This window comes from Bos indicus, chromosome X (assembly GCF_029378745.1).
Source record: "Bos indicus isolate NIAB-ARS_2022 breed Sahiwal x Tharparkar chromosome X, NIAB-ARS_B.indTharparkar_mat_pri_1.0, whole genome shotgun sequence".
In the NCBI taxonomy this organism is placed as follows: Eukaryota; Metazoa; Chordata; class Mammalia; order Artiodactyla; family Bovidae; genus Bos; species Bos indicus.
In genome coordinates, this window is record NC_091789.1 from 60685657 (window position 1) to 60704701 (window position 19045).

Sequence of the window (19045 nt, forward strand, 5' to 3'; positions counted from 1 at the left end):
TCAATCTTTCCCAGCATCAGGGTCTTTTCAAATGAGTCAGCTCTCCGTGTCAGGTGGCCAAAGTATTTAGAGTTTCAGCTTCAACATCAGTCCTTCCAATGAACACCCAGGACTGATTTCCTTTAGGATGGACTGGTTGGATCTCCTTGCAGTCCAAGGGACTCTCAAGAGTCTTCTCCAACACCACAGTTCAAAAGCATCAATTCTTTGGCACTCAGCTTTCTTTGTAGTCCAACTCCCATATCCATACAGGACTACTGGAAAACCATAGCCTTGACTAGATGGACCTTTGTTGGCAAAGTAATATCTCTGCTTTTTAATATGTTGTCTAGGTTGGTCATAACTTTCCTTCCAAGGAGTAAGCGTCTTTTAGTTTCATGGCTACAATCACCATCTGCAGTGATTTTGGAGTCCAAGAAAATAAAGTCAGCCACTGTTCCCACTGTTTCCCCATATATTTCCCATGAAGTGATCGGAACCGATGCCATGATCTTGGTTTTCTGAATGTTGAGTTTTAAGCCAACTTTTTCCCTCCCCTCTTTCACTTTCATCAAGAGGCTCTTTAGTTCTTTTTCACTTTCTGCCATAAGGGTGGTGTCATCTGCATATCTGAGGTTATTGATATTTCTCCCGGCAATCTTGATTCCAGCTTGTGCTTCATCCAGCCCAGTGTTTCTCATGATGTACTCTGCATATAAGTTAAATAAGCAGGGTGGCAATATACCCCTAGTTGGATTTTCAGGGAGGATAGATTTTTCCACACACATAAAGCCATTTAGTCAAACACGCTAATCTAAACCAAAGGACAAGGTTCAAATAAAAATCTGGGGTCTTCCACAAACCACCAACCAACTGACCAATGAACCAACCAAGAATGCTTATCAAGGTAACCCCAGTTGGAAAAAAGTAACCCCTGTTGTTTTCATCTGAGGGTTAATAAGCGAGTGGAATACCTCAGTGGATTTTCAAAGAAAACTGCAGACAAGGAAAATATCAGGGGTTTCAAGTGCCTTCCAAGCAATTTGAGATGTTTTATTTACATCATAAAGACAGATTTTCCCTGGAGTATTTCCTGTTTAGAAAACTCTTAAGGACCCTGCTCTTTTGGGCTGCTTCTTGACATGGAAAAACGTTAATGTCACTGCTTTACCTTGAGTTTGGGATTTTGCCTCTTCAGCCAACTGTCTGCTCTACTAGTTGCATCTAGCTGTTTCATTTTGCCTGATGTAACTGTCCAAACCACACTCAAACTCTCTCATTTCATCCTGCATTTTCTCTACAAAATGCATTTACTGTAGTATATTTTTTAATGTTTTCCATTCCTGTTTTGATTTTTCACTTTGCTAAATCCATCAGTAAATGTTTCATGTTTGTTGTGTTTAGGCATTGTGCCTATTGCAGTGGGAGAAACAAAATGGCATAAAAACTTTCCTCAAGGAGCTTGTTGTCTAATTGAAGATTATTAAGCAAAGGGATGCTTCTCGTTTTTGACCTTTGCTTTCAATTCCTGTTACCCTCCTTGGCTAGGCCCTGTTCACATCACAGGAGCCTCCTAAATTGTCCCCATGCTTGGTGCTGCTGCGTGTATATGTATGTATGTGCTCAGTTGTGTCCAGCTCTTTGCAATACCAGGGACTGTAACCCACCAGGCTTCTCTGTCCATTGAATTTTCTAGGCAAGTGTACTGGAGTGGGTTGCCATTTCCTACTCCAGGGGATCTTCCTGACCCAGGAATTGAACCCATGACTCTTATGCCTCTTGCATTGGCAGACAGATTCTTTACCACAGCTCCACCTGGGAAGCCCATGCTTGCTATTACCCTCAATTAAATTAACCCAAGTTCATCTTCTTAAGAAATTTTATTATAGTTATTCTCCCACCATCTTACCTTCTTTCTTCCCCTGCAAAATTTTCAAAGATACTATATATTTTTTGATAAGGTTCAATCTCACTAAAGTAAGGTTCAATCTCATTATCTTGGCTCAAAATTTCCCCCTTATCACCTTTTAAATCTGAGTCCTATCCATTTTCAAGTCCCGCTTCATTCAGGCATCTTTTCTCCAATTCCCCACTGAGACTGATCTTTCCCTTCAATTTCTATACATTATAGCCTACATCACTCATTGACATTTCACTTATATTACCTTGATTTCTTTTATATGTAGGTGTTTTTCCCCATAAAATTGGCCAAGGAGCCAAAAAGTTGAAGCCTTATCACCCTTTTGGATTGTACATTTATTAAGGGTAGGTCCTGAGCATAATGCATTGCATACAAGAGATGATTAATGCCTGGTTGATGATAAAGATGGTGATGATTTTTCCTGGTTTCAGGGGATAGGATGGATTATGAAAGAAAGCAAAGGAAAGATTCTGCAGGTAGAGAGATGAATTAATGAGGCTTTTATAATAATATTCAATAAAAGGTGATAGGGCTTCAATTTATTGTTTCCTTGGTTCAGAGCCTCATTGTATTACCAGAAGGACTTTAGTGAGATTGAAAAGAAAGGAGGGGAGGACTTTGGGACTGCTGTGATTTTATGTGGGGATGAGGAAGAATTAGATAACTGAACCTGAACAAGTGCAATAATGATAGCATTAACTTAAAAGAGGAAATCAGAGATGGAAGCTGGGTTTAGAGGGAAGATGATGAGTTTGTTTTTAGACATACTGAGTTATGATAACTTGAGTAACTAAGTGAACATGTCTGACAAGCAGTAAGATACTGCTCTCCATTCAATTCAATGCAACAAATATTTACTGAACACCAACCATATGCCAGTCACTGTGCTGGAGATATAGTCAAATAATACACAGCCCCTGGCCTCCGGAGCTCATGTTTGCTCAGGAAAGTCAAATTAATAAATTCCTATAAGGTAGTAAATGATATGATAGAATTATATATAAAGTGTTGTGTGTGCATGCTTAGCCGCTTCAGTTGTGTCTGCCTCTTTGCAACCCTATGGACTGTAGTCCACCAGACTCCTCTGTCCCTGGTGATTCTCCAGGAAAGAATGCTGGAGTGGGTTGCTGTGCCCTCCTCCAAGGGATTTTCCTGACTCAGGAATTGAACCTGCGTCTCTTGCCTCTCCTGCATTGCAGGTAGATTCTTTACTGCTGAGCCACCAGGGAAGCCCATATAAAGTGCTGCTGCTGCTGCTGCTGCTAAGTCGCTTCAGTCGTGTCTGACTCTGTGCGACCCCACAGATGGCAGCCCATCAGGCTCCCCGGTCCCTGGGATTCTCCAGGCAAGAACACTGGAGTGGGTTGCCATTTCCTTCTCCAATGCATGAAAGTGCAAAGTGAAAGTGAAGTCGCTCAGTTGTGTCCGACTCTTAGCGACCCCATGGACTGTAGCCCACCAGGCTCCTCCGTCCATGGGATTTTCCAGGCAAGAGTACTGGAGTGGGGTGCCATTGCCTTCTCCGATATAAAGTGCTATGGGAATATAAATAGGGAATCAATTGTATCCAAGCAGGTGAGAGAACGTTTCAGAAGTGACAATCTTTGACCTGGGTTTGGGACGATAAGTAGAACTTTGTTGAACAAATAAATAGTGAAATGAGTTTCTAAGTGAAAGTACAGTCTTGAGCAAAGGCACAAGACATGGATGTACATGGCCTTCTGGGGGAACATAGATAGTCTGAAAACACTAAAGAGAATACAATGACAAAATAAAGATGGATAGTGCAGAAGAGGTAACGATTCTCAGGAGCTGAAGACAGGATTCTGCTACACTAGACTGGAGAGACAGTTTAGTATGATAGTTAAAGGTGTGAACTCCTAGAGATGGATGCTCTGGGCTCAAATTCCATCTCTGCCACTTACTAGGGGTGGGGCCTTGAGCAAGTCAGTTTCTCTGTGCTCAGGTTTCCTTATCTGTAAAATGGGGCTAATGGTACCTCCTTCATAGGGTTGTTTTTTTTTTTTTTTTCAGGTGAAGCTAGAATTGGTTTTATTAAAAGTAATCAAAATAGTCCCCAATAATATGAAAGTGAAAGTCACCCAGTCATGTCCACCTCTTTGTAACCCCATGGACTGTAACCTGCCAGGCTCCTCTGTCCGTGGAATTCTCCAGGCCACAATACTGGAGTGGGTAGCTGTTACCTTCCCCAGGGGATCTTCCCAACCCAGGAATCAAACCCAGGTCTCCCGCATTGTAGGTGGATTCTTTACCAACTGAGCCACCAGGGAAGCCCCAAACTTCATGACATGACTGAGTGACCTTCATTTTCACTTTCAAATAATATGGCATCCATTTAAATAGATCCTTTTAGAGAGATGAAGCACTGCCTTAGAAAGCTTCTGCTGGTATTTTAATTAAAAGATCCATAGGGTTGTTTTGATGTTTGAGAGACCTAGTATATAAACTATTCAGGACAGTGCCTGGCATACAGTGAGTGTTAGGTCAAGGTTACTCCAAGGGCTGAAATAAAAGAAACAAGGCATCACACCACTGTGTACTATACCATCAGCGGCTATAAATAGGAACTGTCTTATGTCTCCAAAGAGTCTCTGCAGAGATCCAGGGAGCACTAGATCAATCTCTGATTCCCACATGAGTGGGAATTCTTTGAGAGGGTGATATTATCTGCCTTGGAAAGGAAGAACCAATTTAGGGAGAGGTGAGCAGTCTGAGAAAAAAATTAGGATGGCCAGAGTGGGACTGTTCATTCAGAATAAATGGAAGCTCTCACTGTGGCATTTCCCTTCTGGCAAGTGAAAATAAACCAAAAGAAGGTTGAAATTCAGCAAGCATATTTAATTTCAGTTTAATAGGAAACAGAAAATTGACCAGCAGGGACCTTAGAGGGTAAGAGAGGAGACAGTGGGGCCTAGTGACAGGTATCTTGCTGGGCTTGGAGTACATAAAGGAGCCCTCTAAAGAGGGCTATTGCTAAGTCACTTCAGTCGTGTCCGACTCTGTGCAACCCCATAGACAGCAGCCTACCAGGCTCTCCCATCCCTGGGATTCTCCAGGCAAGAACACTGGAGTGGGTTGCCATTTCCTTCTCCAATGCATGAAAGTGCAAAGTGAAAGTGAAGTCGCTCAGTTGTGTCCGACTCTTAGCGACCCCATGGACTGCAGCCTTCCAGGCTCCTCCATCCATGGGATTTTCCAGGCAAGAGTACTGGAGTGGGGTGCCATTGCCTTCTCTGCTAAAGAGGGCTAGCAGGTGAAAATGCAGCCCTACCTTGCTAATGAAGCACATCTAACGACTTCAGTTTTGCTGCTCAAGAAATCCATTGTCTATGCCTCAGCTTTTTAGAGCTCTACTCAAATGATCCTTGAATAGACTCTTGGAATGATTGAGCTTCCCTCTGTGATGGCTGCTGAAATGGAACTGAACCTTATCTGCCCACCTTGCCAGCCCAGGAGTTTCCCTTGACACATCTTGTTTGAATTCTGTTCTCACCACTTCCCACCTGGGCAGTCTCGACCAAGTCACTGAAATTCTCTTAGCCTCGGTTTTCCCATTTGTGAAATGGAAATAAAAATAGCTCCTATATTATAAAGTGGTTATGATAATTATATGAAATAATTTATCTATAAAGTACTTGATACATTGAGTGCTTAAAAGACATAAGTTTGGTTCCTTTTTCTTTCCCTTTACATTTAGGCAGCCCAAAGATCCTCTGTGCTCATTTTAGCCCAGCTAGGGACTTCATATTATCTAATGTCTACAGTAGTAGAGATGGGCAGGAGAAGGCAGTACATGGGAAGACGATGAAGAATGGTGGCTTTTTTTTTTTTTCACCCTCCCATCCTGACTTTGCAGTAAGGATATTTTGATGTAGTCAGTATCCACAAATAGGAAAGGTATTCAGATACTGGACAACCCAGAGTAAGAGATATCTATTAAGACATGATGACAACTGTGTGAAAATACATCTATACGATCATATACTTAATATGAAGATAGAGCTAAACATTCATATATTTTAAAATTAGAAAGGAACAAGGAAAACTGAAAACATTTTTATTAGGATGGTAGAAATATGTTGTTGTAAGGTTAACCTTAGTATTCTTGTGCCTATGGAGAGGGATCCTCTTTCCCTGACATACTTATATCTTTGTACTCTCTTTGCAAAAGAACAACAGGAGGACAGGGTGCTAGATTAAAGGGAATTGAACAGTGGGAATAATATGCCCCCATCTCATCTGTCCTTCTGCCCAGCCTTCCATTAACCATCATGATATACCAGAGGCCAGAGACCTTCCTGTCTGTGGTGCTTCAATGCCCTTGCATCATTAATATCATCATCTCTACCCTTCTTCTAGGAGTGGATCTTATGAGGGAGGTACTGAAGAAGTTGTGCATGCTTAGCTGTTAGTCCAAACCTTTGAGAACCTGCAGGGGACAAGGGCAGAAATCACTATGTAACACTCTGGACTTTCTTGGCAGGTGAATACCGCTATGCATGAGGCAAAACTTATGGAAGAATGTGACGAATTGGTAGAGATCATCCAGCAGAGGAAGCAAATGATTGCTGTCAAAATCAAAGAGACAAAGGTAAAACAGAGCACTTTAGTGAGACCAAGGCCAAGTTGACTTTACAAAAGTCCAAGTTTCATTCCAATGATTCCAGTTTAAACTTGGATCATGAAAGCAAGAAGATATGGGGGTTTAGGGAGAGAGACAAAGAAGAAGCAATCTTTGGCCTATGGCTCTGAATTCAGAAAAGATGATGGCAGTTTTGCGGTGATGGAATCATTTCATATTGTGACTTGGTTGGTAGTTACATGGGTATATGTATATGCAAATATCATTGAGTTGTACACTTCAGATTTGGTGCTTTACTCCAAGTCAATACAAAAAGAACTGTGGACCAGAACTATGGAAGGATCATGATTGCCATTGTAAGGACTTAGGGCTTAATCTGAAAGGCATAAGGAAACCATTCTATTCAGTTTCTTATGATGGGATAAGACTGAAAAATATAGCAGAAGTATTCAGGGTAGATCAGAATATGATGATACTAAAGTCAGGGAATCAAGTTGTGAGGCTTACTGAATGATTCTTGGTATAAGTTGTTGAAGGCCTAACCCAGGAAAGTGGCAGCACAAATAGAAGGGAAGAACATAACAGGCATCGCTAGAAAGGAATTGACGGGAATCGTCAACCGATTATATATATAAAAAGGATGAAGGAGAGAGAGAGAGAAGACTTCCAGGCTTTTAACATGGGAACTGAAGAATCGTGATCAAGAAGGTGAGGTGTGGGCCTTCATGCAGCTATCTGATTTTATGCTTATTGGTCTGCTGGTTAGTATAGTGATGATGAGCTCATGCTATGTGTACAATGGGAGAAGCTCTGAGAGCCTGGAGTGATAACCATTACTTTGTGCCATGCTGGGTGGTTCCTTACTAACACAGATATTGAAGTTTCTGAGAACACAGATCTGTGAGCACACAGGTACGCATGAATGCCTAGAGAGAGAAATATATACATATGAATGTGGATACTCTTAAAGAAAAAGGAGGTGTTTTTTATTAAACATATACATGACAATATATTGACAATAAAATGTCAACAGAGGTGATCTCCAGGTGGTAGAGTTTCTTTTTATACTTTTTATTTTCTAAATTTTCTATAATGACCATGCATTGCTTTTATAATCAAAATAATTAATATGATCAATAAAAGAAGAGGTAGGTAACTTAGAGTGTATGATTGAGTGTGTTGCAGGGTCAGTAAGCGGGTGGAGGGAGGAGTTGGCAAAATAGACATGGAGAGTAGGGGGAGAAGGAGAGTGGTCAGTTCAGGGACCATGGGATGTTCAAAAGTCTTATTTTTAGAATCACTGCAGCAGATCTCCTTCATGTTGTTTTATCATTTTTAATTAAGCACTGGATATGTTTATCTTGTTTTTCTTTTGCTAATTCTTTAAGGTTATGAAACTGAGAAAATTGGCACAGCAGGTTGCTAATTGCCGCCAGTGTCTTGAACGGTCAACAGTCCTCATCAACCAAGCTGAGCATATCCTGAAAGAAAATGACCAGGCACGGTTTCTCCAGTCTGCAAAAAATATCGCTGAGAGGTGAGTTCCTTATGGTCTTTCAACATGCCTCCTCTTAGGAAAAGGGACCAGCTTAAAGTCACTTAATTCAGTTCGGGCATGTTTGTAGCCACTGCCACCTGAAGATTTTGCCAGCTGGCTACTTACTAAGCCTCAGTGTGGTAGGTAGCCCTGTGGATTTCTGACGCCCCTTTCTCTCTCTGCCACCTCCCAGTTCTTCTTCTTTTTTTTTTTTTTTTTTTAATGTTGAAGAATTCCAGTTTTATTCTGTTTTTTCCAAAGTGATTTTTTAAAAACTTCTTATTTTGTATTGGAGTATAGCCAGTTAACAGTGTTGTGATAGTTTCAGGTGAACATCAAAGTGACTCAGCCATACATATGCATGTATCCATTCTCCCCCAAACTGCTCCCCTCCATTCAGAGCCACATAACATTGAGCAAAGTTCCCTGTGCTATACGGTATGTTCCCAGTTCTTCTAATACACAGCCAACCATGCACCCTAGCGATGCCACAGCTCTATGCTACCTAGTCAGGCCTGGAGCTTTCTATGTTGGTGTTGGTTTAGGGGCAGAGAAACTTTTGGCCACATACATAGATGCATGCCCTACCTAAGTCTAGACCATAGCACTAGACTCCCTGGGTTTGAATCTTGCCTCTGACCTTAAACTAGTTGGTTGGTCGTAGGGGAGTCACACAACCTCTCTGAGTCTCATTCTCATTCTCTTATTTGCAAATAATAATAGTACCTATCTCATAAAGTTTTTGTGAGGGTAAAATGAGTTAATATTCATAAAGGTTTAGAATAATGCCCAGCATGTGGACTTTCCTGCTGGTCCAGTGGTTAAGAATCTGCCTGCCAATGGAGGGGTCATGGATTCAATCCCTGTTCCAGGAAGATTCTACATGCCTTGGGGCAACTGCTGAAGACTGAGCACCCTAGAGCCCATGCCCCACAACAAGAGCAGCATTAGTCTCTCAGTCGTGTCCAACTGTTTGCGTCCCCATGGACTGTAACCCTCCAGGCTCCTCCGTCCATGGGATTTTCCAGGTAAGAATACTGGAGTGGGTTGCCATTTCCTTCTCCAGGGGGTCTTCCTGAACCAGGGATCAAACCAAGGTCTCCCGCATTGCAGGCAGACTCTATCGTCTGAGCCACGAGGGGGCTTCCATGAGAGAAGCCACCGCAATTAGAGAGTAGCCCCTGCTCACCACAACTAGAGAAAGCCTGCGTGTGGCAACAAAGACTCAGTGCAGCCAAAAATAATTAATTAAAAAATAATTCCCAGTACAAAATAAATACTCAGTATTCTTATTATTGGAGAACAGAAATTGCGGATGAGAGGAGATTGCCACTTCTTGCAGTATTACTATTAGCAATATTTGACTGTTTAATTGGGGCTTCCCAGGTGGCTCAGTGGTAAAGAATCAGCTTGACAACGTGAGAGACGCAGGAAATGTGGGTTTGATTCCTGAGTTGAGAAGATTCCCTGGAGGAGAAAATGGCAACCCACTCCAGTATTCTTGCCTGAAAAATCCCATGGATAGAAGAGCTTGGCAGGCTCCTCCATAGGGTCGCAAGGAGTCAGACACGACTGAGTGAGCACACATACATGTTATCTTAATATAAATAACTTTTAAGTGTTTAAGAAGAGTAAATTAGAGGTGAAGAAAGGAAAATTCTTTCAGGAAGTTTCCTGTAAAGGGAAAGAGAAAATATGGTGATAACTAGAAAGAGTATGAGATAAAGGAAGGTTGTAAATTTTTTTTTTTTTAGATAGGAGAGACATGAATGAGTTTAAAAGTGGATGTGAGGTCAGCTAGAGATGGGCAAAACTGAAGGTATGGAAAAAAGAAGGTATGTAGCCAAGTAATGGATGTGGATGTTGGTATGCCCAGCAGTTTGGTATGAGAAATTAAAGAATTTATCATTTCATATCTACTCCTCTCTCTGTAAAATAGGAGGCAAAGTCATTTGCTGAGCATGAGCAGGAAGTTAGCAGGGTTCTCTAGCTTTCTGAACATATGGAATACAGTTATAATAATTGCTTTAATGTCTAATTTTAATATCTGGGTGAGTTTCAACTACTTACTTTTTTCTCCTCATTATGGGTTTAATTTTCTTGCCTCTTTGTGTGCCGGTGCTCAGTCTCTTGTGTCCGACTCTTTGCGACCCCATGGACTATATATAGCCCACCAGGATCCTCTGTCCATTGTATGTCTGGTTATTTTCTATTGGATGCTAAACATTGTGAATTTTATCTTATTGGATGCTGTGTATTTTTGTATTCCTATAAATATTCCTAAACTTTGTTCTGGGACACAGTTAAATTACTTGAAAATAGCTTGTTCCTTTCAGGTCTTGCTTTGAAAATTTGTTGGGTGTGATCAAAGCAGTATTTAGTCAGGGGAAGTTTTTCCCCACTACTGAGGCAAGACCCTTCTGAGTACTTTAACAAGTGCCCCATGAATCATGAGATTTCCTGGTCTGGCCAGTGGGAACATACACTATTCCTGGGCCTGTGTAAGCATTAGTATTCGTCCCCTCTAATTCTTTTGGATGGCTCTTTCTCTGGCATTGGACACTTCCCCCACATGCATGTGTTGATCAGTATTTTGTTGAATACTAGGGGCAAAAGCCCTTTCCAGTTCTCAGAATTCTCTCTGTGCATTGTCCTCTCTAGTCATATGCCCTGAGAACTTCAACCAGCTTAGTCTCCTTGATTTCTCAGCTGTGTTCTTACTTAGGGACTCCATCAGATACCACCTGATTGCCCCTTCATGTACATTTTATTACCTTAATTTTTCTGGAACAAATTTTCCCTTAGCTTCCTAAGAAAGAGTACAAGGGAAATACATTTTTGAGAATTTATTGTTTAAAGAATATTTTAAATTTATTTTCTAAATTGAAAGATCGGAAAAACATTTCCTTATTTTTGAAAGCCATGGCTCTATTGTCTCCTAGCTTCCACGTTGTGTTGAGAAGTCCACTAGTTTTTTGATTTCGGATCTTTTGAATGTGACATATATTTTAATATCTGAAGCTTTGAAGGTCTTATCTTTAAGCCACTTTTCCTGAAATTTCACCAATGTATGTCTTGGTGTGAGTCTTTTATTATTCATTTTTGTTGGGCACTAAGTGAGTCTTTCCAATTTGAAGACTATTGACTTCTAGTTCTAGGAATTTGTCTTTTATTATTTGCCAATGGCTTCCTCCTCTTCTCCCTTTTCTCTTTCTGGAACTCTTATGAGCCAGATTTCGGACACCCTAGATTTTCCCTCTAATTTTAAGAAATCTTTTCTTCTACAGTTGCAGAAACCAGTAATTGAGAAACCAAGCACCACACTCGGAGAGTTGGAGAATTCAGGTTTATTACACTGGCGGGCCCAGAGGAGTTAACACTCTAACCTCTGAGCCCTGAACAAAGGGGTTCTAGAGTTTTTATAGACAGATTAGTGGGCAACACTAGCTGCTAATAGGCTGGTTTAAACTAAGGGGGTTTCATGTGTATGGGAACAGGAGTCAAGATGGGGAGGGGGATGCCTGACCTTTACACATACAGGCATAATTAAGCAGGTTTGCGGGGGCAGGGCAATTGCAAAGAGCAGGACAAGGGTGAGCAAGATAAGCTCCAGTTCCTAGTATTATAAGTCCCCACTTTCTGAGAGTACGTGACCTAAGTGATCCAGACTTTGCAAGGAGCAAGCTGAGTTACATAGGCAGAACAAGCAGGTTATGTAAAATTTTAACTTTTCCTCTTCATTCTCCCCTCTCAATGCTTCTAGCACTTGTAGAAAGCATCATCTCATGTTTTGGTAAGACATTCAGAGCTCCCTATCATTTAGGGAGCTATATTGAGCTATTACCACTTATAACATTATGGATTCAATCCATGAGGTTATGAACTGGGTAATTGCATTGGGAATACAAGGGCCAAACAAGAGCACTGCAAAGAGCATGAAGAGAGGACCTATTAAAGGGAGAAACCACGATGCCCAGCTCGTGACATCCAGATATTGTTTCAATCATCCCAGGAATTAGCTAGTTTCTCTCTCCTTTTCATGATTTGTTCCCTTAGCTGTTGGGCCATGTCCCTGACTATTTCTGATTGGTTTACATAAAAGCAGCATTCTTCATTCAAGAAGAGGAAGAGTCCTCCCTTTTCAGCTGTCAGTAGGTCTAGCCCTCTCCTATTCTGTAAAACTACCTCAGCCAAGGAGTCTAGTTGGTCCTGTAACTAGTTGGTCCTGTAGCAAAGAGCACAGCAATAATACCAATTAGGGATAGAGGCCAGCATTGACAATGAAAATCCATCGATATTTTGATAGCCGAATCCTCAAGCTTCTGCCGTGCGTTGACCAGTCAGCTGCTGGAGTGTGTGTGGCTGGAGCAAGGATGAAGAATCTTCAAGCTTCTTTTTTTTTTTTTCCTTTACAATATTGTATTGGTTTTGTCATACTTCTGCTGTGTGTTGACTAGTCAGCTTCCAGAGTAACTAGAGCAGGGCTCAGTGTCCTTCATGGGTGAGGGCCGTTGTCTTTGGAACTGGACCTTGAGGAGGTTTTTGGGGTCCTAAACTGCTTTCCAGGTGTTCTCATCACAGGAAGTAGCTGTCTTCTTGACTCTGGTGTGGTGGATCCAAGGGATGACACGTATAACTAACAGCAGTAGGAGTTGCCAGGATAACTGTGTGAGGGCCTGTCCAAACTGGCTGAAGTGTTTTTTTTTTTTTTTTTTTTAATCTAATCTTTAACCCATACATCATCTCCTGGCTGATAGGGATGAACCCACTTGCCCAAAGGAATGGGTGTCCTTTCTAAGGTTTCTCGGGCAATATGGCAGAAGACTTTTCCAGGGCTGAAAGGTGTCAGGACATCTCCAGGTCAGCTAGTTGTTGGTGGTCTCCCTTGAGCTTTTATTTTTATCACTGGGGGTGGTCTCCCATATAAGATCTCAAAGGGAGAATAGCCTGAGGACCTCAGGGTGCATTTACAGAGGGAGATGAGAGCCCACAGAATGATAAGGCAGCATTCTAGCACTGTCTGGGTGTTGGCCAGGGGATATTCTTGTTGTACTACTACTTGGAGAAACAAACCTAACAAGAAAATTAAAGATATATGGCCCAAAGATTAATAGATGTAGAAAAGCTGCTGGGGGGCTAGCCAGGAGAACCAGGTCCAGGCATTGATTCGTGACATTAGTGTTTCTCTAAGTATGAGAAGATGCAAGAATTTGGACTCATAAAAATCTTTACTGAAAATATCTGACTATCTGAAGGCCTGTTTTGTTTTGTTTTGTTTTTGTTTTTCCCAGAGCACAGAGTGTCTTATTTTTTGTCTCCACCCTGAACTCCTTTTAAGGTGGTGTTGAAGGTCAACATCTTAGAGTGGTCATGATTTAATCTTTGTAGAGGCAGCTGGCACGGGCCAACTTTCAGTCAGCAGGGCCCCTTCATAGCCATATATTTGACCATGTTTTGGGGGCATTTCATGGTCATTGTGTCCCACGGTGCTGGGAGGGCTCATTCCCAGGTCTAACAAGGATTCCATTGAGAGGCCACTCAATGTGTGTTGTCACTATCCAGGCCTTGTAAGTAGTGAAAGTCTCTGGACCATACCTGTCTTACTAGCCTCTTGGTCCAGGAAAATATTTCCTCTTGTTGCTTCTTCCCATATCTAGAGTTACACTATTACAATTACAATTACACTATTACTATTACAATTCTTGATCTCATATGGAACTGCATATCAGCATTTTATCACAGGCTCAGTCATACATTTGGTAATGCAAGAAATAATCTTCTGAAGCAGGCTACATAGAAAATAATATAGCTAGCGGTTATTAGTAAGGTTGCAAACAAGAATTTAAGTCAAGAACTTTCATTGGGTATAGCCCGGTATATCCCAGGTCATCTGAGTCAGTTAAATGATTATAGCCAAGTGTTCATCTCCTGGTTGTACATCATGGAGCATCTGACCTTTATCCAAAGATTGGTTACTGAGATAAGCTTTAGAAACAATCTTAGAGTATCTTTTTAAATAACTTAATTAAACCTTTTAGCAATATAACATCAGTTCAGTTCAGTCGCTCAGTTGTGTCCAACTCTTTGGGACTCCATGGACTGCAGCATGCAGTCCATCACCTCCCTGTCCATCACCAACTCCCTGTCCATCGCCAACTCCCTGTCCATCATCAACTCCCTGTCCATCACCAACTCCCTGTCCATCACCAACTCCCAGAGTTCACTCAAACTCATGCTCACTGAGTCAGTGATGCCATCCAACCATCTCATCCTCTGTCGTCCCCTTCTCCTCCTGCCCTGAATCTTTCCCAGCATCAGGGTCTTTTCAAATGAGTCAACTCTTTGCATGAGGTGGCCAAAGTATTGGAGTTTCAGCTTCAGCATCATTCCTTCCAATGAACACCCAGGACTGATCTCCTTTAGAATGGACTGGTTGGATCTCCTTGCAGTCCAAGGGACTCTCAAGAGTCTTCTCCAACACCACAGTTCAAAAGCATCAATTCTTCGGCGCTCAGCTTTCTTCACAGTCCAACTCTCACATCCATACATGACCACTGGAAAAACTATAGCCTTGACTAGACAGACCTTTGTTGGCAAAGTAATATCTCTGCTTTTTAATATGTTGTCTAGGTTGGTCATAACTTTCCTTCCAAGGAGTAAGCATCTTTTAATTTCATGACTGCAATCACCATCTGCAGTGATTTTGGAGCCCCCCAAAATAAAATCAGCCACTGTTTCTCCATCTATTTGCCATGAAGTGATGGGACCAGATGCCATGATCTTTGTTTTCTGAATGTTGAGCTTTAAGCCAACTTTTTCACTCTCCTCTTATACTTTGAAGAGGCTCTTTAGTTCTTCACTTTCTGCCTTAAGGGTGGTGTCATCTGCATATCTGAGGTTATTGATATTCCAGCAATCTTGATTCCAGCTTGTGCTTCATCCAGCCTAGCGTTTCTCATGATGTACTCTGCATATAAGTTAAATAAACAGGGGGACAATATTCAGCCTTGACATATTTTCCTATTTGGAACCAGTCTGTTGTTCCATGTCCAGTTCTGACTGTTGCTTCTTGACCTGCATACAGATTTCTCAAGAGGCAGGTCAGGTGGTCTGGTATTCCCATCTCTTTAAGAATTTTCCACAGTTTATTGTGATCCACACAGTCAAAGGCTTTGGCATAGTCATTAAAGCAGAAATAGATGTTTTCTGGAACTCTCTTGCTTTTTTGATGATCCAGCAGATGTTGGCAATTTGATTTCTGGTTCCTCTGCCTTTTCTAAAACCAGATTGAGCATCTGGAAATTAATGGTTCACGTATTGTTGAAGCCTGGCTTAGAGAATTTTGAACATTACTTTGCTAGTGTGTGAGATAAGTGCAATTGTGCGGTAGTTTGAGCATTCTTTGGCATCGCCTTTCTTAGGGATTGGAATGAAAACTGACCTTTTCCAGTCCTGTGGCCACTGCTGAGTTTTCCAAATTTGCTGGCATATTGAGTGCAGCACCTTCACAGCATCATCTTTATATAACATTACATAACATAACAATATAACATATTACATATATATACTATATATAATATATTAACATATAACATTATCATATAAAACATTAACATATAACATATTAACAATATAACATAGCACTATAACATAACAAGGAACTATCTCAGAAGTGAGTCTTAGTAAGCACAGACCTTAATTAACAAAACTAGAACTTAATATTCAGTGAAACATATTTTTTTTTGGAGAACTCATTGTGAGGACATAACACTGTAGCCAGGGAAGGCTTTAGCCCATCAAATAAAAATGAGGTCTGTCAGGGAGCCGGGAAAAGCCAAGTGGCCATCTTGGTTTTCCCATAGCCCTGGCTCTTGGATTTTTAGCTGTTGTTTATCCATTTTTAATTCCCTGATTTAGGAGCAGACTATTGCCATGTTTTAAGGACATCAAGATAGCAAAAGTCTAACTGTGAGGGGTTACTTTTTTGTAGAAGCAGAATGAACTTTGTCTACATGTACCATAATCGTAAATAATGTTTTTTTACTTCACCAAAGTAACAAAAAGATTTTAAGAACAAATATAAATCACTTAAAGGCAAAGACAATCATAATCTGTTATCAAAAGCTGCATTCTAAGAAAACTTTGTTCTCTAAACAGAGAGAAGACCAAATTCTAGTCTGGTACCAGCTTACTGTTAATAACAAAATTTGTTTATCTGCTTAATCTTAGAAAGTCTTTTCCATAAATTTTGAAGAACTAGCAGTATTCTTCTAAAGGCATGAGAGTAAAACCATAGAAGGCATGTTTTAAATCTGACTAATTGCAATTGACCAAGAAACCTGGTCATTGTTGTGATATGTAACACTTTAATATGATAACTAGAATTATAATTGACCATATTTTATCAGGGCATATCAGATCTATATGAATTTTACACAATTTTAGGATATCAATATTTGTAACATCAACCATACATTTTAACCTGAAAAGATTTCTCATCCCTTTAAAGTACTTCCCATGTAATTTAACATGTCCAGTAAACCAAGGTAGCTTAATAGCTCTTTGGGATGTCTCAGGGGCCCTCTGAAGCATCCCAAAGTTAGCTAGAAGTCAAGTTATTTAGGAAGTTTTGTCAATAAATGTCAAAAGGGTTTATAACACTCAGTCAGGTAGGATCATATAAGTTACTGTGAAATAATGGTTATTCACTTAGCCAAAGTTAACAAAAGATTTCAAAGGTAAATGTAAAACAGATCAATTAAGAGGTAAAGAAACATAAATCTATCATTAAAAGCAGTTTACCATCTGAAGAAAGTATGTCCTCTTATCAGAGAGAAAGGCAAAATTCAAGTTTTTGCACCAGCTTACTTTAAACTCATTTAGGTAAACTTAATTAAATTTATTTTAAACTTGCACAAAACTTTTTTTCAGGGTCCACTTTCCACAAACTTTCTGTAACAGCCACCTGTAAGTCAGATCTACTTTCTTTTTCCTTTATAAATGTAATTTTATTTTTTATATCTTCTTTATTAAAAACATACATCTTCCTTATTAGATTAGCAAACAGACATTAATACTAGATATTTAATATTGAATATTTCCCGGTTTTCATGAATCTGACATTTATTTAGGTTAATTTTTCTTGTATTTATAATTGTTTGATTTGTAAGCACTTACTTTTCTTTAGGCCAATTAAATTAGAACTCATTTACAACTTCAGCAATATCAGAAAAAAACAAAGACATACACTGAGACATACATAAATCCAGACAGACAGACTGACAGAGATCTTATAGTTTTCTGTTTGAGATTTAAAATATCTCTTTGACCCCCTTTTTTTTTTCTTTGCTTGAAGTTCTAGTTTGCCCAAGGCTGAGATCTCAGGCAAAGTGAGTGGGCTGTGTATTTCAAGGACATGGAAAGTGTTAACTTTAAGTTTTTTCCTAGGCAGGCCTTTTAACAAGCTAGTTGTTTTTAATTACATATGCAAAAAGAATTGGTTTTGCAGTTTCCAAAATGAAAAATTTCTCTCACTCCATTTAATCAGCAATCATGCACTCGCAATCATCCAGAGGCTATCACAATGCCTCTCTTCTCCTGAGTTCCCTATCTGATGCTCCCTTCCTGGGAGCTCCAAGGAGGTGATCAGTCTCCTCTTCTACCTGTTGGGGTAGTACCTGCCTGGGGACTGGCCCCAGGGCCTTACCTGATCCTATGGCCATTCCTGGTGTGTTGGTCTGTCCCGCCAATGAGTCCAGTCAGGGCTTGGCCATCTGGAGAGTCAGAACGCCTGTGCAAAAGAGAACCCAAAATACCGTCAGGTGGTGCACCTCCTTGTTTGTCTCTCCACTCAATTCCACTTGAAGTGGCTTCCTTCACTCCAGCCTGACCGAGCCACCAGTCTGGCAGCTGGTGTGGTTGGAATCTCACTGGGGCCTCCAGAAATGTGGCAGAAACCAGTAATCAAGAAACCAAGCACCACACTCAGAGAGCTGGAGAATTCAGGTTTATTACATCAGCGGGCCCAGAGGAGTTAACACTCCAAGCTCTGCTGCTGCTGCTGCTGCTAAGTCACTTCAGTCGTGTCCGACTCTGTGCGACCCCACAGACGGCAGCCCACTAGGCTCCTCTGTCCCTGGGATTCTCCAGGCAAGAACACTGGAGTGGGTTGCCATTGCCAAGCTCTGAGCCCCGAACAAATGGGTTCCAGAGTTTTTATAGACAGACTAGTGGGCAACACTAGCTGCTAATAGGCTGGTTTAAACTAAGGGGTTTCCTGTGCATGGGAACAGGAGTCAAGATGGGGAGGGGGATGCCTGACCTTTCCACAGACAGGCATGATTAAGCAGGTTTTCAGGGGCTGAGCAATTGCAAAGATCTGGACAAGGGTGAGTGAGATAAGCTCCAGTTCCTAGTATTGTAAGTCCCCACTTTCTGAGACTACATGACCTAAGTGATCCAGACTTTGCAAGGAGCAAGCTGAGTTACAGAGGCAAAATGAGCAGGAGGTTATGTAAAATTTTAACTTTTGTTCTTCACTACTTTCCGTGACTTTATCTTCTAGGTCTAAGATGTTTCCTTTATTTTTCATTCAATGCTTCTATTACATTTTTAATTTAAGGATTCATATTTTTATTAATAAGACCTCTTTCTTGATCCTTGCTTCTTTTTTTACCATTCTGTCCTTGCTTTATGTATACAAACTTCAATAAGTCCCCTACATACGAATGAGTTCCAATCTGAGAGCATGTTCATAAGTCCAAATTGTACATCCAACAAAGTTAGCCTAGGTACCCAACTAACATATTGGCTGTTGCTGCTGCTGCTGCTAAGTCACTTCAGTCGTATCCGACTCTGTGCGACCCCTGAGATGGCAGCCCACCAGGCTCCCCCGTCCCTGGGATTCTCCAGGCAAGAACACTGGAGTAGGTTGCCATTTCCTTCTCCAATGCATGAAAGTGAAAAGTGAAAGTGAAGTTGCCCAGTCGTGTCCGACTCTGAGCGA

The 19045-nt window shown here is 41.0% G+C and overlaps 1 protein-coding gene across 3 annotated transcripts in view; it reads left to right on the forward strand.

The window, feature by feature from the left end:
• The window catches only part of MID2 (midline 2), a 108645-nt gene that overhangs the window by 69412 nt on the left and 20188 nt on the right, over positions 1 to 19045 (forward strand). For all 3 annotated transcript variants that reach the window (XM_070784498.1, XM_070784501.1, XM_070784499.1), the window contains exons 4-5: positions 6405 to 6512; positions 7892 to 8040. In XM_070784498.1, the coding sequence (XP_070640599.1) occupies positions 6405 to 6512; positions 7892 to 8040 (257 nt within the window). The remainder of the gene's footprint in view (positions 1 to 6404; positions 6513 to 7891; positions 8041 to 19045) is intronic.